At 41.9% G+C, this 25,664-nt stretch overlaps 1 protein-coding gene across 7 annotated transcripts in view; it reads right to left on the bottom strand.

The window, feature by feature from the left end:
• NBEA (neurobeachin) overlaps positions 1-25,664 on the bottom strand; it is a 545,308-nt gene that overhangs the window by 89,985 nt on the left and 429,659 nt on the right. For all 7 annotated transcript variants that reach the window (XM_084768707.1, XM_084768708.1, XM_084768709.1 and 4 more), the window contains 2 exons: positions 4,440-4,557; positions 4,058-4,160 (listed from right to left, as the gene is read on the bottom strand). In XM_084768707.1, coding sequence (XP_084624833.1) covers positions 4,058-4,160; positions 4,440-4,557 — 221 coding nt within the window. The remainder of the gene's footprint in view (positions 1-4,057; positions 4,161-4,439; positions 4,558-25,664) is intronic.

The raw sequence follows: 25,664 nt of genomic DNA, 5'->3' as shown, positions 1-25,664 counted from the left end.
AAAATCAGGGGAAACCTAGTCTATTTAGAAAAGTATGATAAAAACCACTTGGTTCCTGAAGCTGTTAAAATTCATGTTACCATTACTGTGGCAGTCATTTTTTTTCACAAGACCTCTTGACCAAGAGAAACACCTAGCAGTTCTGCTTACTAAACAGTTAGGTCAAAGCACTCACTCAGAACTCAGTGGCTGTTACGGTCTGGATGTGGTCTGAGCACGTCTACTAAAGGTTCTTGCACTGAGAGATAGTGGTGTAAAAATGGTGGGATCTTCAAGAATAAGAGCCTTATGAAAGACCTAGGCGATAGGGGCGCTGTCCTCAGGAGGACTTAATGCTGGTCTTCTGGACTGAGTAAGTTCTCAAGACAACAGGCTGCTATAATAAAGCAGCTCTGCATACATGACCCCACCTTACATGGCCATTTTCCTTTCATGTCCCAAGGAGTGAGTTCTCACTGCAGGCTGAGATGATGTGGCCTGATCTTGCCTGTTCAGCTTCTGAAACCATGAATTAAAGAAATCTGCTTTCTCTGTACTACCCAGCATTAGGTACTCTTTGAACTGAAGCAAGGTAACCAAGGCAATTATCTGAAAAACAAGGAACTGTTTGGAGGCTAACACTGACGAAGCGTCATAGGGTGGGACCGTGTGTGGTCCACTCCAAGCAGCTGCAGGGTCTGAAAGGGCACACACCTGTGGAGCACTTTACAGTTTCCCAAGCACTGGAACCAAAACTGACAGTAGCACCTCCACTTTTCTGGACCCAAATTATCTCCTCATAGAGTTCTTAATCTCTGAGTCTAAAACATGTATGGGAAATAACACTGTCGAAAGTGTTAAGTAACATAGCAAGGCCATGAACTCTAATTACAACCAAAGTGTTTCCTTTGGATCCTGCTGTCTGAACAGAAGACATAGGAAACCAGTAGTTAATATCACATGAGGGATGTGAGTGAGTGTTTGCCAGTAATATTTTGTCTATTGTGAAAAAACTTTATTTTTTTTTAAAGACCAACATGAGTCACCTTGATAGAACATGAAAGATGGAAAATAGGAAAGTGGGAACAATGACGAGGTTATCTAAACCTAAGTTTCCTTACTTGTAAATTAGGGTAAGAATCCCATTTTTATAATAAAATGTGAGTGCTTTAAGATTTAAGTGAAATAGTTGTGTCATAATTAAGACACAAATTGTCCCTCCCACACGGGCAGTACTCAGTGAACCGCACTGGGAATATGAATTAATCAAAGAGACATTCATGAGGCTAGGCTACCTTAATGGAAATCACCCCTTTGTCCTGAACTTGCACATTAAGCAACAATCTGATTTGCCATGTGACCTCCTTGGTGAGCTTGCCTTGGTCCAGGCTAGGGACTGCTGAAGTCAGTTGTTTGGGGGAGGCCGCTGCCTTTGATTTTAATAATGCTTTGCTGTTTAAAATTAATTAGTTTGAAGGCTTTAGCTGAAAGTTCCTGAGAGCTGACTTAATTTTGCATATACTGACAGAACCAGGTGTCAAGTGCAGCACAGGTTCCCGGAGTCTTTGTTACTCTGTTGGGACGCACCAGGGAGCTTCTCCTTGGCAGAGCATGGTGCCATTCCTACCTTCTGACAATTCTTTAACCTCGTGAGATCTTCCGCAGCAGGCACATGCAGCCTATGGGAGTGGGAAGAGGTCTGTGGGCACATCTACTTTACCCACCTATGCACCCTCATTTGTGGGTGTGTGCACACATGTACCCACGTATACACTGTATGCATACATTCACTGTTTATGAAGTGCCTTTGTCTTTTAAAAGATATCTCAATTTTGAATACCCCCTACAAAGAAGTCTTCCATTTATGGTGGATGAAGATGCCATTCCTCTTGCCTAGAACCTTCCATTCTTTTAGTACCTATAAACTGAGTTCTTTCTAGATGGTAGACATCCTTATTATTACCCAGGGTGTAGGTGGCAGTTCTAGGGCACATGTCGTTTTCCTAGCCTCTTTTGATACTTCTAAGACTACAAGTCTTGGAAATATGCAAATTGAGCCTGCAAGAATATTGCTAGGAAAGTAATGAGCTGAGATTTTTAAAGGAAAAAGCAAACCAAGAGACCAACCTGGTGTTCTGAGACTATGGCTTTAAGTGACGGAAAAGGCAAATCTACTGACTATTTTTCTACCCTAAAGTAATCTTTCAGAAGCCAAAAGAGGGTTGATGTCTAGAATAAGTAAGGCAGATAGTAGGGGAGCTGCTGTTTATTTTAAATAAATCATATTCAGGCAGGCTCGAAAGCATTGCCGGAAACCACACAGGCCCTTAGGCAGTCTCTCAGGAATCATGGCCACTGAGTAAAATGCTAGGGGCGGGGACTTATTCTTAATGAGGAGAAGGACAGACCTACTTGTGTGTTCTTAACATTCATTCGTTCCTGGAAAACTTCTTGATGATTAGATGTGTGATCTGAGCGTTTGGAAGGAAGTAGTGAGAACTATGAGTCAGCTCAGATTCGATCCACAGGACAAGTCTTACAGACCACTTCTCATGGTTTTTGATAGATTAAATGCATTTTTCTTTGACTTGTATTTTTTTACACATGCTTCATTATCTACTAATGTCCTGGTTTAATCTTGTCATTCTTCTCACAAACATCCTGAGCATGTCTACACATGCCCACAAACTGCTCTTGTACTGGCAGAACAGTACAAGATATAATTCAAGGGAACGCTAGCTGGACAGCACTTGGAAAGCATGTTTTTTACTATGCACTGAGCTGTAAGCTACAAGCTAAAAGATAAACAAAACACAATTCCCATCTTTAGAATGTCTACTATCTATCTAGGGAAGATGGTCAAAGACTGGCTTTTACACACAGGAGTGCCCTGCACTAGTCTTCAGGGACTTGTTGGTGGTGCACAGTGCTGGCCGGCTGTCCTCCTACTCAAGGTGGAGGTGACAAGGAATCAGAGGTGTGTTTTCTAAAAACTCTCAAATGCAGGAGATCCCTGGGTCAAGTCAGCAAACACTCCAACTGTTTAGAAGAGCAAGGTGATCTCTTCTAGCCAAAGGGACTTGACATAAAGATTCTCAGAAGCTTCTCTAAAATAGGTTCCTTCTTAAAACACAAACATTTACAGAGAAACCAGTTATTTCTTCTATCTGTTGGTTGGGTAAAGTTGGGGTGTCCAGGGAACCAATAGTGATTTTGTGATCTTGAAGCCAACCCAGAGTAGTGAGATCACAGAATACATGAACCATAATCAGTAGTGTCTTAAGTCAAGAACCTTTTTATTACACACACACACACACACACACACACACACACACACACACACACACACACACACACACACCCTTTTATTCAGGTCCTCAATTTCATGGACCCAAACACAGACACTACACGTAACTAGTAGCTGTGTTTCTTACTTAGGTTAGTACCTTTTAATACAATGAGGCTTTTAATGGTTCTTCAAAAATACTAAGATGAAAGATTTAGGTAGAAGTTAACTATATGATAATGAATAACTATTGTTCTCATTAAATTCCAAGAGTTTTTATTACCTTAATAAAGCCATTTCAACTTAGCATTTATGAAATCATAACTTATATATGCTATTTATTGCCTAGTACTTAATCACAAACACCATAAGAGGGTTTTGTATGCTAGTACTATATGGCTTAACTAGAAAGATGATGATGATGATGATTATTTTGGGTTTTTTGAGACAGGGTTTCTCTATGTAGCCCTGGCTCTCCTGGAACTCATGCTGTAGACTAGACTGGCCTTGAACTCAGAGATCCACATGCCTCTGCCTCCTGAGTGATGAAATTACAGGCATGTGCCACCACCGCTCAGGCAGAGAGTCTTCTTTATATGTCAACTATGACTATAATCATTGCAGTCATTGAAGGCACGTTTATAAGTCTGCCCTAGCCAGTCTCTAATGCTCCGTGCAGCGGTTTCCATAACGTGCTTCCCCATAAACAACCCACAGAGTAAGAAAAGTCCTTAGTCTTAGAAATTACATATGTAAACAAACCTCAGATAATGTGTAACATGATATAATTACCTGGCTTGTGGCAAACCATAGCTGGTCCCCACTCCAACCCGAGGCAGGCTGTAGACAACTTTTTTAACTGTTGCTTGATCAGGAAAATTAAACATCACAGAGGCTGCGGTAGAAGAAAAGAAGGGGCTTTAGCAAACTACAGGAGACATGGCCACTTAGGATACAGTATTCAAGGAGCGACTGTGGCTTCTCTGCAATGGCAAGAGTCTTCATGGAAGATGAGCTTTGTCCACATGAAACCAAAGCCAAAGTCTCCAAACACACTTTGCTTTGGTGGTAGCACACAAAAGGGAATACAGACAATAACCAAGCAATATCTTACACACAAAAGGATAGTATCAAGGGTAAGTACATCTTCTTTCACGCTCCTATAGAGACTTACTTCGGTTTGCCATGAACACTTCCAGCGCTGTGTTCTGCAGAAGGTAGCGCCTCGAAAACACTGCTCGGATCTCACTGAACATCCATTTTCCATGAAGTCCCTCAGTGTATGCAAGAACCTAAGAGAAACAGGTTAAAGGGACAGTAACCTTTAAAGTAGGAATTTAAGACTTAGAGAACACTTTATATAGAGCTCTGTGTAAAATCCTAAATGAGTTCCCTTCTGCTTTCATGATGTATCATGGTACTGTGAATCACCAAATACTGTATATTTGCATAATTTCCATTTTTCTAAACTCTTGACTCAAGAGGAGTCAAAGGAGTGATAACAATTATATATTCAAAATGACCCTGTGACTTAAAGACCCAGACCCCTTGTGGGTGGCACACACTACTGGTACTGCCAAATATCCTTCCTTCTTTCTCTCTCTGCCTTATTTCATGGAAGCCAGTTACCACTGTGTTCAGTTTTTCCCGACTGGTTTGAACAAGTTTTTTCTAGAAAGAGGTAAGATAGCTGATGTTCTAATTGTATCACATGTTATATGCTGTTACTATTCAATTTCTCCCTGGAAACCTGTCACCTGACATGGACAGTGCAGAAGTTATGGGCTGTGTCCCAGTAAAACTTGATTTACACTGCAGTGGCTGACTTTGGAATAAGGATGGAATTTGGCTTGACCCATTGTCTAGGGCAACTGTAGCATTATTCTATTTTTCCCAAATTGCCTTGCAACTTTGGTAGGACATTTGACCTAGAGCTGGCTAATGAGAACAGAGCTGGAGGCAATGGATGAAGCTTTAGAAATGCTAATAACATGCAGAACATCCCACAAAACACAGAGCACCTAGACTGCCTGTTCCTCGGCAGAGAGCAGCTCTCAGGTGATGAAGCTACATCTTCAGAGTATGCAAAGCACATTCTGCTTGATGGGCTGACACTGCTAACAACACAGGAGCACTGTTTCCTTGGATCTGTGTCTGCACTTACTTTCGTAAAAACATAAAGTAGTTCTTAGGTTTCATACACATTAGGTTACTGTTGCTTTGAAATGAAATTGTTCAATGGTTCTTTTAAGAAACAAATGTACATTATGTTTCTAATTTTGTTTTGGTGTGTGTGTGTGTGTGTGTGTGTGTGTGTGTGTGTGTGTGTGTGTGTATTCATGTTCTTGTGGGTATATGTGGGTGTGCACATGTGTGTGAGATTGCTGGATGTTAGGTATCTTCCTCAACTACTTTCCACTTTTTAAAAAAAAAGTATTTTGTGTGTATGAGTGTTTGCTTGCATAGATATCTGTGCACCACCATGAGCATTCCTGGTTCCTGTGTAAGTCAGAAGAGGCAGTAAGATCATCAGAGTTACAGACTGCTGTGATCCACCACGTGGGTGCTGGGTCCTCTGAAAGAGTGGCCATTGTTCTTAACTACTGAGCCATCACTCAGCTCCTCCACCTTACATTTTGAGGCAGGGTTTCTCACTGAATCTGGAGCTTATCAGTTCAGCTGTTCTGCTTGGACAGCTGGGATCCTCCTGTCTCTACTGCCTTAGCACTGTGACTGTTGCAATATGCCACCATTTACAGCTTTTTCCCCTATGTAGTTGCTAGATGGAGCCAAAGTCAGGTCTTCATGTTCGCGTGGCAAGCACATACGATCTAGCGCTCTCCAGGTGCCTGTTTCCAGCTCTTAGCTCAGTCTTAGTCTTCCTAAGGCCAGAAGGCCTTCAGAGGTTGTTGTCCATGTGTAAACCCCAAGACACTCAGAATCAGATTCTTGCTAAATCTCGGCTCTGATGTTTGCAGACTCTAGATCTTAGGAAAATTACCTGACTCCATCTGACTTCGGTCTTCTGAAAAGTGTTGATGACAATACCCATCACTGGTTAGTTTAAGTGGTAGCTGCAGGAGAAGCCTTCTCCTGTGGACTCCCTAGGCAAACTTTGTATATTTTGTAAACTTTGTGAACCCTCAAGGCAGGAAAGTGGCCATGCCCCGCCCCTGAGACTCCCTACCAGCCTTAGTGGTGGTCATTCCCAGCACAGAGGCAGGGGAGTAGCCAGACCCTGCCCTATAAGAGAAAAAAATCCCACCTATCCCTGAAAAGGAAAACTCACCAATCCCTGAGCTTTCCACAGAAACCCTCCAACCCCTGAGCTCCACCAGCTCAGGACTTGAAATCCTACCAACCCTCACCTTGAAAATCTGGAAATCTCTACCCCTCCCCCTCCCCCAAGAAATCCTACAGAAAGCTTGTGTCTGCTCAGTTCCTTGCTCTTTCTCATCCAGAGCTACCTTTCTGGATTTTTCTTCCCAGTAAATCTTTTGTGTGAGGTTGTTGTGTGGTGTGACTCTGTGGTATTCCTTGGCTGCAACACTTGCATTAAGAACGAGAAAGACAGAGGGACAGCTCTATGAGAACTTCTTACCGCGCGACCACTCCCCTCAGCTCCTAAACGCAAAACTTCTCCTCATGTATTTTACAAAATGGTTACTATGGTGACTCATTGCAATTCATATTTATTCAGGTATACTAGTATGGTTTTTTCTCCCCAGAATGGAAGAATGGAAAGAATACAAGGTTGCCAACATCTTCTTTGTGTGCTAAGTAACAGATATCTTAAGACAAGTTGTTGACAACTATCTGCATATGATTATTTCACTAAGAAAAATTACTGAAGACCGTTGAAATTCAGTCAAATGAGTAAAGTATGGTAATTTGTCATGGGGCCTGTAATTCTGTTATGCTGGGAGACAGTTATGTTACTGTGCATGGGTGTACATTGTGTACACCCAGACACAGGTATATTTTTACCCATGTCTGTCAGTAGGAACTGTTATACAAAGAATATTTGCTCAAGTAGGTAACTGGGAAAACAAACTGTCCTGACTCTGTGGGTATCCCACGTGACCTTAGAAGTTCCTGTCAGTAGGACTCTTGGGTCCTTTACTACTTGCTCTGTTAAAATGTATCTGTTTCCCTTAAATATGTGCCCTCTACTAGTTTGCATGAAGATAAGACCCATGAGAAGGTACCAAGGAGCCACGTGGAGGAAGGGCTTGCTTCCTGTGCTGCACTGCTTCAGTCGTGCCTGGTCTCTACGCCAGCTACCGAGGTGCACAATGGCCAACTGAGTGCCCTATTCCCAAGGACTTCCTACCCCAGCAGCTCCAGGGCAGTGTCTGTGGTGAGGACACACCAAGAACAGCTCTACCAACTCCTTGGACGGACATTAAAAAATATAATGCTAGAGAACAGGACCTTGTGTGAGTGGCATGCGGGAAGCCACCTCATGGCAGAAAGATCTAATCCTAGGCCTCTGAAGCAGTCCAAGACACTTTTCCTCTTATTCGCGGAATTCCTGTAGTTCTTGGTGTTTCCTGTATTTCTTATTAGCCATTCCCTCATAGCCCCAATCTCTTGCTTTAATTATAATTATTTACACTGCACTTCAGCCATGTAATCGTTAAGTGGTGTCTCCCTCTGCCTGGATTCAAAGGGTTCCTGAAAGGCAGTGGGAAGGTTACATGGTGAGATTTCAGACACCACTGGGGAATTGTGTGATAGGAAATGGAATGCTGTGCACATAGAGGCAGAGCAGCCAGATGGGATACTACTGAGGCATGTGATGAGGAGTTTAAATCTATTGGTGTGCATTTCAAAAATATAAAGGAATATCATTTATAGTCAATTGAATGTTGATTTTATGGCATGTTTCTATAAAAATCTGGGCGCCAAGCCCAGGTCTGAAATATGAACCGATACAATAAAGCTGTCTGTGTTTTATTTATACCTTTACTTGTTACATAATGTTCTCTAACTTTCCAGACCTTCTATAGCAGGGCTTTAACTTGTTTTCCTTGTGGTACGACCTATTCTCCTACATCATTCAAGTACTTTTATCAACAGTTGACGTTTCTAGTTTTGTTTTCTTCAAGTCAATTTTTCCATATCCTCTGGCTGCCTCTTCCTACTTCTGCAAATTAGTTAATATGTTACAAAATCTAATCAACAATTACTAATTGCCTCATTCGGTTTCATTTTCTGAAAACTGAATTTTTATGAAGTTCCTTACATTCTATAGGTCAGAAACATGACCTGTAAAGCTTCTTGATCCCAAATCTCATGGGATCTTGTCATTTTATAAAATGGCCACTAACTGGAGTTAAGTGTTTGTTTGGTATACAAAAGTAAAGGGGGAAAGTCTATACTAGCCTGTGCCCTGAGGCCATCCGCATTCACCTATGAGCTGAGGTACACAGAAATAAGAATGGAACGCAGGCTTGTAAACCACCTACCCAAATGTATGCTTAACACACATTATCTGGTGATCATGTTGAAGAAAAATAGGAGTGATGTGCACTCATGTGTATCAGACATGGACAACATTGTCAGAAACACGAACTGAGCTGTCAAATCAGTTCTGTCTTTTATTTTCCTTCAGAGGCAGCTAATACTGTGCAAACTAAAAGTTCTTGTTTAGTGATGGCCTCCCTGACCTTAGGTCACCTGACACACACATTAGGATGAGCAGCACACACACACACACACACACACACACACACACACACACACACACACACACACACACACACACACTTCCTCTCGGGATATGGAAAATAAAAAAAGTCAGGAACTGAGCAGCAGTTGCTGTTAAGAACAATTGAAATGCCATAGAGGACGGATGCCTTCTTCTTAGTTCTCACGATACGGTCATGTTTTATCAACATTTCCAGTTTCAACAATTTAATTAAAGCATTTGGAATTCACTGTTAAGTTACAGATCATCATTACTTTCTCAGTACCATGCAAATTACAAATGGCTCAGGACTGTAGTACATATATTCAAGACAGAATAGTTTTAAAGAAATCTCGGGTATCTAGTCACACATGAATATACATGCTCTTCCCATATCTGCTAGCTGAACTGTGGAGACGTGCCACCTAGAAGAAAAGCAGAGGCAGAGATGAAGCAGCTGTCTAGTCACTGCGGGCATGGCATCCACTCCGGCTTCTTGGTGATGCTATTTCTTCATCAAATTCAAGGACAAATAAAAGATGCTGGTTCTTTTCTATTTCACCTTTTGTCATCAGTCTCTTGCTAAAAATACAAAGAGGTATCTGCTCTGACTGGGGTATCAGATCTGCTGAGGCTGAAGGACTCTCAAACATAGGACACACAAGACAGTAGCAGAGACATGAAGAGGGGATTCTCTGATGGTGGACTGAAAAATTCTTTTACAAGAGAAAAGTCTCCCCAATTGCTTATTTTCAAAACAAACTGAACCAATTTGGGCTGCCAACTTAAAGATACACTTAATTTTTGGTGATCTATCACTGTGTTAATTTTAGCATATAGCTTGTAAAAACATTGAGTAACTTTAAGAATGAAATTCCTTTGTGTATATGAACATGATTTTCAAAACATTTTTTTAATTCAGTGCTATTTTCATGGTTGCCCAAAACCTTAAACAGATACTGTGCTAATTGTAAATAATGAAATTCAACTTGGAATATAAATTATTGAAGTATATTTTTATCAAGAGCCCAACAAAATTATGTATATACTATTATTTTTTCAAAGAAAATAATTTTTCCCTCATACAGTACATCTAGACCACAGCTTAGTCTCCCTCCTCTCCTCCAGATCTTACCCACCTCCCTTCTCCCCTCATTATTTTCAATACATCTTTAAGAGAGGAAGTCAGTTATAATTTCCATAATTATTTCTGTATTTTTTGCAAAAAGTAGTATTCTGTAACACCAGTAATAAGCTGGCAGGCAGCCGAGCTAGTCACTTCACTGAGATGAATTTCTAATATTATTTCAGTTTTTATGTTTAGCAATTAAAAATACAAAATTTAACAATGTTGCTATAATTCTGATTAGTGCACATCTGCTATCATGTCTATTATTGGTATATGTTATAGGGTAGTTAGGGGTCAAAACACTCCGCAATATTTAGGTAGCCTACCCATAGACAGCTTTTTTATATATTAATCTTTATTTGCTGTAATTTACCAATTTTGTACCTACTTACCACAGACTTAAATCTTCCCTAGGATTTTCCCTCTTTCTAGTAATGAGGCAGTTACATTAAAAAAATTCTTCAATTTACTTAAGATAAGGGATATACTAGTTAATCTCACAGGATACTTGTTAGGTCACATAAGATCACTCCTTTTAGAAAAGTACATAGGAAATGTTTAACAAAGCATTTCAAACTACTATAATTATCCTACCTTCTTGTGTATATATGTGTACATGGGGTCTCTGTCTCTCTGTCTCTCTCTTTCTCTCTCCCCCCCACCCCCCCATCTTTGGTCCTAATCGTCAGTCATGACATCATTAGCAAGTGCATTCAGAACTCCACACAATCCTTCTCTGAACTAAAGTCATTACCTGTTTTCTTAGCTGTTCTATTGTAGCATAGAAATTAGCCTCTGACTTCAAAGCCCAGGCATAGAGCAACAGCGACTACGTTCATGTGCAGTAAAAACTGGAGGAACCTTCCACTGTCTCAGAACAGAGTACAGGTAGGTCTCCTTTGTTCTATCCCTCTTCTCTCTATGACTTGGCTGCTTTATTGTCTTTTGGTTGCTTTCATTTAACAGACACAATGACCTGACCATCAGAAGTAACTGGTGAACAGCAGAAGCAGGGTCCCTGATCTCTGGGAAGTCAGAGTCCCACGAGAAAGAAGGGACATGTATATTAATGAGGCACAGTAGGCTATCGGTCCAGAGGGTCACGGCTCGTATTGTGAGGAGGAGAGGTGAAAAGTGGGAATAGTGAAGGGTGGATGAGGGCCAGACCACAGGGCTGGCTCAAGCAAATCATGTGGAGTTTGGGGCCTGGTCTGAGAACACTGACATGCCTCTGGAGGATCTTATACAAAAATGCCAGATAAATAAATTAGTACTTCAGAAATCATTACTGCGTCCACAGTGAAGAAGGAATTTTAACAGAAAAATACGGAGGTTGTCCCAATAATAGACATAAACAGTAATTCATTATTCATTTTAAAAATTGTGCACTCATTCAAGAGAGTGCCATTGTGTCCTCTGCATTATCTTACACTGTGGCAAGTACTTTTAAGCTAGTCTGCTTCCCTACCCACACCCTCGAGAACTGGTTGAGACCGTGAAGGTGGAGACCAGACCGTATTCTATTTGTAAATTCCTTACAAAGCACACATACTGTGCTGACCTCAGTTGCTTTGTTGAGGAAAACATTTAGCAGTTTAATTTACGAACAATCAGAGCTGCAACTGGCTCTGTGTCCTCATCCTCTGTGTCTACTTCCCCTGCAAAAAGATGCTCTCCACAGTGTGGGCCTGAGGAGGGCATGTTGGGAAGGCCGGTTCCATTGGTCTAATTATGGCTGTCCCCAGGATTTTCTCAAAGTTGGAACACTCTAAAATCTTACTTTTTTTTCTGCTGTTATTTTTTTTTAATGGGGGATGAGGAAAAATGAACTCAATAGTGGTGTAAAGACTCTAGTTTGTAGAGTGGGATATTACTTTCTCACATACTCTGGTGCCTCACCTTTGACCATGTCCCCTGGAGGGGGAGACCTGGTGGCACTCAGAGGAAGAACAGCAGGTTACCAAGAAGAGACTTGATACCCTATGAGCATATACAGGGGGAGGTAATCCCCCTCAGGAACAGTCATAGGGGAGGGGAATAAGGGGAAAATGGGAGGGAGGGAAGAATGGGAGGATACAAGGGATGGGATAACCATTGAGATGTAACAAGAATAAACTAATAAAGGAAATAAAATAAAATAAAATGTCCGAAAGCACACATACACAAAAAAGACTCTAGTTTGTAGAAACTAGAATATTAACTTCTTTTGCAATTTTCTCCACTGTGGTAACTTTTTAACTGGCCACATTTACAAATCCTTTATCTTTAGACATGCTTTCTTCAATCTCAATTCTGAGTTAGCATGCTTTCTTTGACCCAATGTGGTCAAACTGCTATTTAGGTACTACAAATTGTCAGCAAAGTTGTTTGGCCTTTTAAACATGTATCAGGTGAGATGCTAGCGTAATAACCATAACAGCCAAACTGGACAATGTTTCCCAGGCTGGCAGAAAAGAGAATTGATTTTGTGCTGGGGATCTAATTATGCTATGACATAACTCTTTTTCAATATTAAAACATTTTTGCTGTGAAGTATTTAAATGCACAGAAAACTGAAAGGTGTCAAATGAAGTGAGAAATTGTAATAATTTTAAATTAGACTCCAGCATCTACTCCCTGGTTAGCATATGCTCACAGGACCCTGCAGGAAACTGCACCAAACAGAAGAAACAAAGTCCTCACAGCTCTCAACATTAAAACCCTGCGACAGACACTTCCATCAACAAATAGCAGTTTCTGAGCAGCACATACTACACATAGCAGCAGCAGCTTAGTTACTAACAGTGCTATGAAATCTCACATTTATCCTGCTGCCCAAGCCCCTACGCCAACCATTCTGAATACTTCTCAGGTCCCCCATGTGCCATGTTCTGTCACACTTCAGTGCCCCTGCACATAATGTTTCTTCTGCCTGCCAATCCCTCACTGTTGTGTTCTGCTCATCAACTGCCATTAACGATTAAGCGCGGAGAATCTACTGCTCCTTCAGAGAGCCCTGCACCCGCCTCTTCAAAACAAAGCAGAGCGCTCCAACTGCTGCCTCGAACACCTGTGAGTCTATGACTCTCTGAGGACAGAAATTCTCCTCATTATTTACTGGTCATATTAATGGAGAGGCCACCCAATACACATAAGTTATTTAACATCACTAATAAATTATGAAGCCATTAGCTGATCGCTATTTAATAATACATATGCCCCAAAAAGTAACTTTTAACGATTTTGTTAGATTTATTCATTTTATTTTATGCGTGTTTTGTCTTCACGCATGTTTGTTTACCACGTGTGTGCTGGGTTTCTGCGTAAGTCAAAAGAGGGCACTGGATGCCCTGGAACTAGAGTTCTGGGTGACTCTAAGGTGCTATGTGGGTGCTGGGAGTTAAACCTGGATTATCTGCAAGAACAACAAATGCTCTTAACCGCTAAACCAGCTCTTCAGCCCTTAAAAATATTCTTGATAAATATGCCTATATCAATTTAAACCAATCAGTGAAGGTCCCAAGTTGAGCTAGATATGGTGGCTGTAATTTCAGTGCTTGGAACACAAGAGTAGGGGATCAACAGGAGTATTGTAACTCCTAAGCTGACAAGAGGTATAGGGAGATTATTTCAAAAGCAGACAAGCAAACAAACAAAAGCTGGGTTGAGGAGTTAGGGCAGTGACAGAGGACTTCACTAACACCTTCAAGGCCCTGGGCATGATCTCTGGCACTATGAAAAATAAAAATAAAAAGCACACAAGCAAGCATTCAAAGGCCTTAGACTGATTCCAAGCTTATCACGGACTGGACTGAGCAGGCCACGGATGCTACTCCTTTCTAGATGTTGTGATTACTAGTTTGGTTTTCAACTTGACTGTATATGGAATTAACTAAAACCAAGTGGCTGGGTATGTCAGTGAGGGATTTTTTCTTAATTAACATATTTGAAGTGGGAAGATCTAGTTTTAATTTGGATCTTCGCAGGTGGGAAGATCACCTTCACTCTGGGCCAAACCTTCTAGTGGCATCCTATGTAAAGGACATGGAAGAAGAAAGCATTTGATCTTTGCCTGTTTGCTCTCCCTGGCAAGTCCATTCCTTCACTGACATCACATCCTGCTTCTTTGGGCTTCTAATGTATAGTGAAGACCAGCTGAGACATCCAGCCTCCTGGACTGAACAACTACTGGGTTCTAGATGTTTCTTTGCCCTAGATGTTTACATAGCAGCATACCTACAATCATGGTCACAGCAGCAAAAACTTGGGTGGACAGTTCCTATAAGGGCAGTTATTATGACAGGAAACAGGATTCATGGCTGTGAAAACCCTGCTCAGAGTCACACTATCATGAGTGTTGGCGGTCTGTCCCAATTAGATAGTCTCTCTTGACAATCTGAACGTGAGATATGCAAAGACACTCACAACAAGAGGATGGGAAGGAGCCAAAAACTGCAAGACAGTCAACAGGAACCACAGAGCAGCAGGTACTCTGAGGAGCAGGAGCCAAGACAGATGAGATGAGTCTTGGTGCGTGCATCCTGTCTCTGGCTCTCAGAGCATCTGGTGGCACTTCGCCCTCCTGGCTCCAGCCTCTGTTGCATTTTTCCCACTGACTTCTCTGGCTACTTATAATTTCTCTACTGCATGCTATCAAAGCAGCATACATGAGTTCTCCTCACAGCATGTACCCAAAGGCAATCTTGTGAATCAACCTCATGTTTTATCAATGGCATCTCTTCCAAACTTAGACCACTTTTTTCTTTTTTAAGGTTTATTATGTACACAGTGTTTTGCCTTTATGTACACCTGCACACCAGAAGAGGGCACCACCAGATCTCATTATAGATAATTGTGAGCTACCATGTGGTTGCTGGGAATTGAACTCAGGACCTTTGGAAGAGCAGCCAGTGCTCTTAACCTCTGAGCCATCTCTCTAGCCCCTAGACCATTTTACCTAGTTATTACTGTATTGCTGATCCTTAGTACAATGCCTATTACAGTGCTGAAACTCAGCAAAAATGTTTTTGTTGAGTTAGAAAGTACATGGAGTCACTGTGTGGTAGGGAAAGAACAAAGACTGTGCACATTTTTAATGTCCCTTGGCATCCATGACTGCAAGAACAAAATAGTTTTATAATACTTTATAATATTTTTTATAAAAATAAAAATAAAGTGGCTTATTGGAGCTGTAGTGACAGTGCAGTTTTTCAGAAGGTCCAATAAGATTTTTCCGTTGGTAGGCTAGTGAGATGACTCAGTGGGTAAAGGTGCTTGCAGCCAAGTTTTTGACCTGATTTTAATCCCCAGGAGTCACATGGTAGAAATAGAGGACCAACTCCTGCAGGTTGTTCTCAGACTTCAATATGCATGAGTGTACACACACACACATATATCAAATGATTAAGTGTAATTTACAAACAGGAATTCTCTACTTGAATTTTACTGTGCTTCCTCAGAGGAAACTGCTGGAAAATGGGGACCCACTACTGCTCCCTGTTCTATCTATTCCCATTTACCTAGTATCATAATCCTGATCATGCTAGATGTCACACGGACACAGACACACAGACACAGACACAGACACACACAGACACACACAGACACACACAGACACACACACACACACACACACACACACACACACACACACACACAAATTCTGTATATATTATCAGTTTAATTCTCCATAAACATAAACCTGCCTAGGTAATGAAATCTACTAGAAATTTAAAATATGCAGGTATTAGATGTTTTCATACATCATGTTCTATAATAGCCCTCCTTGTCTGCTTGGTAAATTCCTACTAGTAAAATCTGCTGCTCAAAGCCAAGGATAGTTAACCATCTACCAAGTGCCCACCATGTAGGCACCTGGTTCATCAGGACCCATGACCACAAGAAGAATATGAATAGTTTTCTGATGAAAAGACTTATTTTGCAGTAGTAGTTAGTAGATAAAAGATGCTTTAGTGAAAATTGAGCTTCTGAAAAATTGTTTGTGAACTGTATTTGCTCATAAAAACTTGACACCTAACTCTTTGGCGCCCATGAGAATCCCTTCTCTTACCACCAGTGCTATGCTGGCAAGGGAAGCTACAGTGAGAACCAACACGAAAGCAGGGAACTCACATCCTATACCTAGTCCTTTGGATGGAGTCCCACTGTCTCATGTTGGTGGGCTAACATAATTCATTTCCTGAGACAGGGCTCTCTGAGACCTCACTCAGCCTTGAACTCATAATCCCCTTACCTCAGCCCTCCAAGAGATGGGATTACAAGCATACATCACCACGGCCAAACACTTAGTACTTTCATTTATTTGTACACTGTGCTGTAGGCAAGAACTTGAGCTTTGGAGGGTGGCATATCAAGTACTGATAACTTATTTTCGACCAGTAGTTTATCCTCACAGAGCATGAGAATGCTGTGGGTATTAAACCAGTGACACAGCTGTCCCCTGCTGGCAGAGTGGCACAGTGAGGTGCTATGTGCTACACTGAGGAGGAAATGCAAAGGTCCTCTCCTTCAGAACCTCAAAGACAACATGGGAGGAGGAGGGAGAAGCCTGTTTCCATACTAAGCCCTCTTCCAGGATGGTATGCTCCAAGCTAAAGCTTCTTTTGGACTTCTTATGGTCCAATTGTCTCTGATTATCTACTGAACTTTTTTGTTTGTTTGTTTTTTGTTTTTTGTTTTTCATGACAGGCTCTCTCTGTGTTAGCCTTGGCTGTCCTGGACTCGATTTGTAGACCAGGTTGGCCTCGAACTCACAGTGATCCGCCTGCCTCTGCCTCCCGAGTGCTAGGATTAAAGGCGTGCGCTATCACACCAGGCTAACTTTTTTTTCTTATATACTACTTAATGGATGGTATGTCTATTGTGTGAAGATCAAGCTTTAAAAAAATATTGTGCTTCAACTAGAGACAGTTTGGCTCTGATTTTCTATGGGTTTTAAACTTCTACTCCCAGGTCTCTAGATGGAGAAGCGGTTGGCTGTTTAAGAAACACCCTTTGCTCTTTGCTGTGGAGGAATGTCACTCATGATACCTGTAGGAAGAGAGAAAAGAGCTTTGGGGCTCTTTTAACTTGGAGGCAGTGCTCTCTGGCATAACGAGCACGACAGAACAGCTTGGGCCTACACTGTGTTTTCTCAGCTTACTGAGCAGCCCTTAATTCACCAAAGGCTGGCCTGTGAGTTCTGGAGAAATGTCCCCTGTCCCTAGGCAATGCCTTCCAGCATCACACATGAGTTGTGCATCAAACAAAATCTACTAGGGTTAGGATCCATCAAGTTCCAGGAAGTAAGCTGGATGCTGAAGATGGTGGTAAACAAGATAAAGAGAGCCCTCCTTTCCCTTTACTGAACCACAATCCCCCACAGCCTTACGAACACTGAGCTCGCTGTGCAGAAAACAACTGTGTCCTGCATTGCAGGGAAGAGTGAATGGTACTGTACACCGGAAACATTGGTGAGATCTATCAAAGCCTAGGATACAGGCAAGTGCTGTGACTCAGACGTTGCCGATCTTCTTGTGCCATGTGGCAATCCTCCTGAAAGTAAGTTAACGAAGAACCTGAGGGAGTATTCCGCGTAGTGTTGTTCACCACAGCATTATGGAGGCCGGCAGTCACCCCTGGAAGAGTCAGAGCGCATGTAATAACCTTATGTGGTGAGGTTGAGTGTATTTTTTTTTTTAAGAGAAAAGGAATACAAAGTTACAAAAAACAACAGGAAACAAAGCAAGGTTGGTAAGTGTCTGTTTATAAGAAAAGTCACAGAGGATGCAAAGAACAGGTCCTCTTCTTCTGAGCCCACCTAGGAGTTTGCAAGCTCACATCAGCATACAGTTCTTGGCACCCTTCAGCTCTCACAGGCCCTTGAGAGTGGGCTGGGCTGCCCAGCTTGCTGTGCCTCCACCTCTTGCTCTACAGGAATCTGTGAGGATGCACAGACTCAAACTGACCCCTTAACATCATCATAATTTCCCCTAATTCCTCACTGTTTTACTGTTTTACAGCTATTTCTCTAACTTGGTAATAACGATGGCAGGGTAAGGGATGTTCCCACTAGAAAAGCGTTCCCTTCTGCTCGTTGCACAGCATTCTGTTTGTTTCAGACTTGTTTAGTTCATAGTGTGATCTTATGCCACTTTTAGGATTACTGAGTATTATATTTAAAATAATTTAGAATTTACTGAATTTACATTGTAAGTGCCCATTTTCATCTCTATTAAAAAAAAAAAAAGACGTCCCAGGCTCTCCGGTAAAGACTGATAGGCCTGTGATGAGCCTGTGAAGGCTCTCTGAGAACCCCTTCACCCGATGAGAAGATACTTTAATGCACTGTGAAATAAAAATCCTTGTCTCTGATAAATGCCCAAGTATCCAAGTACTGAAGGGTATCACAACGGTAAATGGATGCTAAAGAAAAATTACACTCCCTTCAACTTTTTAGCTCCGAGACTGGCTCTCCACACAGCAATATTAAAAAGAAACTTTAATATATGATAGCTGAGAATTTCACACTAATCCCTGCCCTGCTCTCCTGAACTGCAAAAGCAGAGTCCAGCAGACAGCAGGAGACGAGTCTCAGGTCCGCTACAAGCCTTTCCAGCCTAATCGAATGGGTGTAAAAACATACATAAAAAGATGAAAGTGCTCTGCTTTACATATGGCAAAACACATCAGGGAGACTCTGAAAAGAGAAGTGAGACGTTCCATAGGGGCAGGTTAGGTCTGATGCTAATGCCGGCTTAAGATGGTGACAGTCTGGAGTAGGGAGCCTGGCCAGACTGCTTTAATTTCTCCCTGGAATAGCTCTCGCCCAACCTTCTGCAACACATCAAAGTCTCTGGAGCTCAATTAAAATTGGATTATATTGAAATGCTCCATCTATGGGAGCTGTGTGCTCACTAACACTTTTCTCTCAGTAATACTCCAGATGACAGTTGCCCATCCCAATTTACACAGTTGTCATAGAGACGGAGAGGAGAGCAGTGGAGAAGCAACACAAAGGAAAGGTAAGGGCTGGGGCTGCTGCGAGTGAAGGGCTTCCTGTGTTTCCTGGACCCTGTTTCTTACACCAGTGGCAGCATCTGAGACATGACATTATTACACTCCATATCTGTGCATGACGTGAAAACAAAAACAGCTGATGCTGGCGCTGGGATTAAGGAGCTCTGGTCAAGTGTTTTCAGCTTATATGAATTACCCCCATATGTCCCTACAGGCCAGGGGACAGCACGTGGCTGGCCTGGAAGTAAAAAAAAGCTAGAACGTGTCAACATCTACTTTCTAATTACAGGTATGACCCACAAAGAAAGAATATCTCTTTCTTTTCCAAATATGCAATTCAAGAAGCTTAAATGTGTGGTGAAGCTACTAAAGTCATGAGTGTCAAGCTCCTATGTTTTAAACACACCCTGGATTTGGTCAAATCTAATGTGCAGTAATGGGCATCACCACTGACACAGGAAAAATTCCATGTTTGGATTTGGAATTTATTTCTGGTTTTCATGAGCAGATATTCTATAATCTTTGCTGCTTTCTCTTTTGACACAAAAGCCTATCAAGCCAGGAAGGGTATGGTCAGCTTTCTCAAAGCCTAGAGACAAAGATGGCTCAAGTGCCTAGCAGTTCTAAAGAGTGGTGGATGGCTGGTAACGATACTGTGTTCTCAGGTCAAATGTTCCTGGCTCTGCAGAAACTCTAACCTTTCTTGTAGTGGCTTATTGCACTACTAGGACTGTTCTCCCACTGCACAGGTCACCGTGGAAACTGACTAGCTACTGCTTCTTTATGGAGTAGTGCACTAGTGTGTGTGTGTGTGTGTGTGTGTGTGTGTGTTAGACCTTCCATAACTGTAGTTCTTTTTCTCTTGGGAAGATGTGTTAGGATTGTGAAGCCGCAACAAGGCAGAGAGCACAAGTGCAGGCCAAAGGGGAAAGAAGCAAAGATGTGTCAGAAAAATCTAAAAACCGCACATATCAAAATTTGTCAAAACAAGCCCTGTCTTAAACCAACAAGAAGGGTTCTAAGCTTGGGTCCTGACAAAGCACAGGCAGGGTGGCTGGCTGGCTGGCTGGCTCTATCTATCTATCTATCTATCTATCTATCTATCTATCTATCTATCTATCTATCTGCCCAGCTGTAGAAAACACCATCTAATGAACCTATCTGGGGCGGCTGTCCCCATCCTGTCAGGCATGTCAGGAAATGAGGAGCACTGGGGACAACTGCCGCCAGTCACAGACAGGCCTGCCAGCTGGAGAGTTGAGCCCTGATCTAATCACATCACCAGAAAATAACTGTCACGCTTTCAGTTTGACAGGATGGACTTGAGGAAAAACACCAGGATTAAAATAATGCTTTTGTTTCAGTTACCCTCAGTTTTGCTCAGTAATTAAAAGCACCTACTAATAGTACCAATGAATGTTACTTTATAATAGAAGAAATAAATGTCTTACCACAGAAAAAAGGATAAAATAATCACACTGAGAATATTGGCACAGAGAAAAGGAAGGTCAAACCATCTTTGTCCCCTTCGATGCACAAGACACATCACCTTGGAAATTGAACTTTGTTTTCAACTCAGTTTATAGATACTCAGATTGTTTGTCTTCAAAACAACGCTTTCAAGGATAACCAGCAGCAGGGCTGACTTCATCTCCCCACATGAGGAGAGTAAGGAGATGAAACTGGTATTTACACGTAACTGTGGTAAATGCTCTGCCTTTGGTGCTGTTGGGGAAAGTGTCATTATGAACAAATGTATCCACTGAGGACATGACAGGGGACTGGAGCGAAGTGGTAATGAAGATCTCCTTTCAACTAGACAACTTGCTGTTTCAGTACCCTGCAGACACGTTCACATGCGACTATTCAAAGTTGTCCGTAACTCTGTATGCCCACATACAAATGTTAAGTGTGTTCTATACACTTTAGCATTTTCGTTGACAAAACCATTTCCAGGGGGTAACTGCTGGCATTGTCATTAAATTCCCTAAGAGCCATGTGTATCTATGCTGTGTTATAAGGCATTATAAACATTCTGTAATGAAGAGCTCTTTATTCTGATCATGAAAAATAGATTCCCACCCACACTTTCACTGCATCTCAAAAGTCCACACTAAATCAAGCATCGGGTATTTGCAGTACACTCTTGAAATGTCACCCCGGAGTTGTCATGTTGTAACTGTCACCTAAGCCAAGTGTCTGACCATTGTGCTGGGAACCAAGTCATCCTCAGAGGGCTGCTGTAGTTTAGATGGTGGGTCCAGAGGTGAATCAACAACTCAGAACTGGGTTTACAGAAGAATACTCACCCCAGATGGTAAGTGCCATGGGGTATTTTTTTAGCTGAACCAATCACAATTTTAATTTATCACATGGAAATTAGTTTGTAGAGAGCAGGAGTAACTAAGACTGAAAATGTCCCAAAGATGAAGGTGAGTACTTGCTTCCTGGACATGAACCAACGTGGGCTCATTCACGAGCACAGAAGACTGCAACTTGACTGCAATACTGAGGTGATGAAGGTGAACATTTCATAGTTCCTTATACCAAGTGCTTTCAATGTATGGTGATTTTATTAGAGCATCAGTGTGTAAGTTTGTCACTAGCTTGCTCAGTGTGGCTTTTCTGTACCGTTATTTAATTCATTTCAGTCATGTAGGAGCATGGAGAGCTCTGACCTCCTGACCTCAATTTTCACTTAAAGAAACAAATATCCTTTTTGCAAACTAAGACAATTTTTCTCTTGTCAACCTTGTTTTAAAGTATTAACCTTACTTCCAATATGGTAAATATCCATGTTTGTCACTGAAATCTGCTCGGCACAGAAGCTTTAATCAAGTTATGAATCTGCTTCTGGTCTTTATCCATTTTGAGAAATGATTAAAATAAACATGCTGAGTGAATGAGCTTACACTGGGAATGCATGGTGTGTTTTGGTTTTGTTTTCCATCAGCTAACTCTTAGAAAGAAAACAAAAGGCAAACAGGCTGTTTGTGCCTTCGCTTAGTGACAAGACTCGAGGTCTTTGGGAGATCCTATCACTGGCCTGCTCTGTTGCCGGGGTCATCACAGGAGCCGGCCAGATGGCTCAGTGGGTAGAGTGTTTGCTGCACAAACATGCAGACCTGAGCCGCGATTCCCAGCACCCACACAAAAGCCAAGTAGAGCAGCAGCAGTCTGAAGCCCCGGTGCTCGGGGGATATAGATAAGTGGAGTGCTGAGGCTTGCTGGGTATTCATGATATTTTATTCTTCAAAAGTGGCCACAAGTAAATGTGGAAAAGTTTGTGGTGTGCTCCTATTGGATAACTGATGATATGACATTGGTTATCGTAACCCAACTTGTATTCTATCCACAGACACCACTGTCTCGCAGATGAGGTGCTAATGTTTATTCCTGAAGCTAGGTGGTGTTTATTTACCACATCAAGGTCTGAAAGTGACAAGCTGAGACCAGATATAAGAGGCCCAGTCTAAATGCCCTAGTTCTTCCCAAGTACACTGAAACCCACCTTCTGTGTGATGGCAGTAAGAGGTGGTGATTCATCAGGTCATGAAGACTCCACAGTCAAGAACAGAATTCTACTCCATAGAAAAGAGGCTTGAGTACCCAACTTTTCCTCCAAATATGGGGGGAATGGATGGGGGCACCACTTAGAGAGTAGAAAGCAGCCTTTACCAGGTGCCAGTCTGCTGGTGTGTTGGCTTGAGTTCACTACACTGGACAACTAAGCAATGAACTCTATATGAGAGTTTGTTAAAGAAATCCAGAAGGCTTGTGACAGCAAGTCTTACCTTAGACTGTATACAGAGAACATTTTCTTATATTTATTTATTTCTCATTTATTTCTTCTTCAAAATTGCATGCTATTTATTAACTTTTCCAATTTTCATTAAGTTCTTAGAACTAGTTACAATGAAGTTTTCATTAAGGAGATAATGAAACGTACCCAACACTTCAATACTGCAGCCTTTTCCAGGACCTTAACAACCTTAATGGTCCTTATCATGGCATCACTACTGCCAGCTTTTCCTAGATTTATATAGAAATATATTTAGATAAGCAGATTAACTGCCTAGTTTTCAAATTCATTTTATAATATCGTGTTGCTCCTGACCCCTGCTGTCATTGAATGTACATCTCAATAAAGAGTAAACTTTCAGATATACAAAGTACTATGACAAAGTACATATTTTAAGAAGCTGTATTAAATAAGCTTAGATGCTAGGTTTATATAAAATGCTGGTAGTTATGGGAGCAGAGTCAAGTAAGCAAGGAGTGAGTCCTGAGGTCTCTCCTTAATCCCATTTTGTCAACCAGACCATGTTGTTCAGAGATGAGCTGACTCACTGAACCCATACAAAGGATCTTTTCTCTGTCAAGTCTACAACACAGCTCCTCCCTGTGGGTTCCATGCTTCCTGGGCAGTGAGGTGTAGAATCCAGGGATGAGGAAAGAGTCAAGCTCATGTTTTATCCTTTCTAGCATCACAAAGGAAGATCTTGGCAGCAAAGACACCCTAGCCATTGGGCTCACCTGAAGTCGTGTCACTCTCTGAGGCATGAACGTAGCAAGACAGCTTTAGAAAGACAGTTGCCATGTCGAAGTAAAGAGGGAAGAAAGGGGCTGGAGAGATGGCTCAGAGGTTAAGAGGCCTGGCTGCTCTTCCAGAGGTTCTGAGTTCAATACCCAGCAACCACATGGTGGCTCACAACTATCTATAATGTGATCTGATGCCCTCTTCCGGCCTGCAGGTGTACAAGCAGGCAGAGCACTGTATACATAATAAATAAATAAATAAATAAATAAACAAATCTTTTTAAAAAAACTCCATGCTCTTCCCAGCATGCTTTTTTAAAAAAAGTGATAAAAGTAGAATGCTATACAAACTTTTAATATTAAATATTTTAACTATAATAAAAAGAAAATATATAAATGCAACACAGGCGAAACCCTAAAATCAAAAGTAACTTACTAACAAACAGAATGAAGTGGAAAATGCAGCTGAACAAAAGCACAGGTATTAGTGAAAGAAAACAGAGAGTCTAAATGCTAGTTGTGAAGAAAGACAGAAGAGACAAATCTAGAAGTAGAGACAGAGCACTGATGGAGGGAATCTTACCACCACCAAGCTAATGTGCTACTGCCAGCCAATAAGGCTTCTTGAACCTTAAAACTAAAATCAAACGTCCTGAGAAATTTAGGCCAGTATATCAGAAACAGGGTTCTCATTTAGAACATCAGAGCCCCTCCTCTCAAAGGCAAGCAGCTAGCCCTGTGCATGCTCTTGCCCCTGACAGCTTCTCTCCTAATTCCATGCCAGCCTGTGGTGTCTTAATCCAGCAGGGTGCAGCCCACATGGCTCTTGAGTTGCATGCCCACAGTACAGTACTAAACTTCTCATGCATCTCAATGAAACAAGTCCCAAATGAAGCCTTTTTATTTTAAGAAAAGTCAGCCTACGTCAGGGTGTGTCTGACAGAAATGATTATGAACTGTGTACTCAGGGACCTGAAATGTTGAAGGATTGTTCTATGAAAAATGGGAGCAGAAATTCCTTCCCATGAGAAGAACAACAAAAACTCATGCAGGCATTTCTTCTCTAGGGGCAAAGCAGAGATGGTGAGACATGAACAGAAGGTCTTCCCCTCAACAAAAGTTCCCTTACCTGGAAAACCTTTGCTGGAAAAGTTGGTATGTGACATGTCACAAATAAATTATGAGCTTCAAGGACAAGTGAACTGGAGCAAAGCAAATGCTTAGAAACTTCCCATGGAGTTACCAGAGATGAGTTGTTGGGAGAAGCTGGAAGGCTATGGTCTTTCAACAGAAAAGAAATTACCATTTTCTCCAAAGAAAGTTGAAGCAATGGCAATATATAATAGAATTTGAGAGGAGAGATAGGAATCAATTCCTAGAGCTGTTGAAAGAGAGAGGAAAAGGAAGAAGGAAAGGGGAAGAGGAACAGGAGAAAAGGAGAGGAAGAGGGGGGAAGGGGAGCCAGGAGAGGACCTTGTCCATGAGTTTCTATGGCTTTCATAACCCTCAGTAATTCAACCTGCCCCAAAGAACGCACAGCCACTGGCACATCTTCACTTCTCAATCTTCACGACCAGTTCCTGTATAAGGATGCTCCTCCCAGTGCTCAGGCACTGGCCACCACCTCACCCTGATGTGGCTTCCTCCCTGAGCTGCTGCTGTACCTGTTGGCTGTACTGATGGAACAGCTGGCACTGCCGGCCTAACTGCCACCTAAGCAGTCCTTCCAGGCAGTTTTTCTTGTTGCAGCGCATACTCACTCAGAGTGCCGTGACCTGCCTTGTCTCTAGCACAGCTCAGGTAGAGGCTTAGTGCCCCGTACTGAGGTGGTGGGTTTTTAAAGGGTATGGCCTAGGGAAAGGTGATGGGGTGACTGGGTCATGAGGATCAGTCTCCGAAGGGATTAGTAGTGGTGTCTCACAGGAGTACAGTAGGTCACAGACAGCACGCAGTCATGAAGAGCAAGCCTGGACATTTCCTAGTTTGTCTTGCTTCCTTGCTGCATGCAGTCACTTCCATTTCCACCTTTCTGCCTACATAAA

The sequence above is a fragment of the Acomys minous genome (genome assembly GCF_964271855.1).
Source record: "Acomys minous genome assembly, chromosome: 19".
Taxonomy (NCBI): Eukaryota; Metazoa; Chordata; class Mammalia; order Rodentia; family Muridae; genus Acomys; species Acomys minous.
This window is presented reverse-complemented; position numbering and strand designations above follow the sequence as displayed.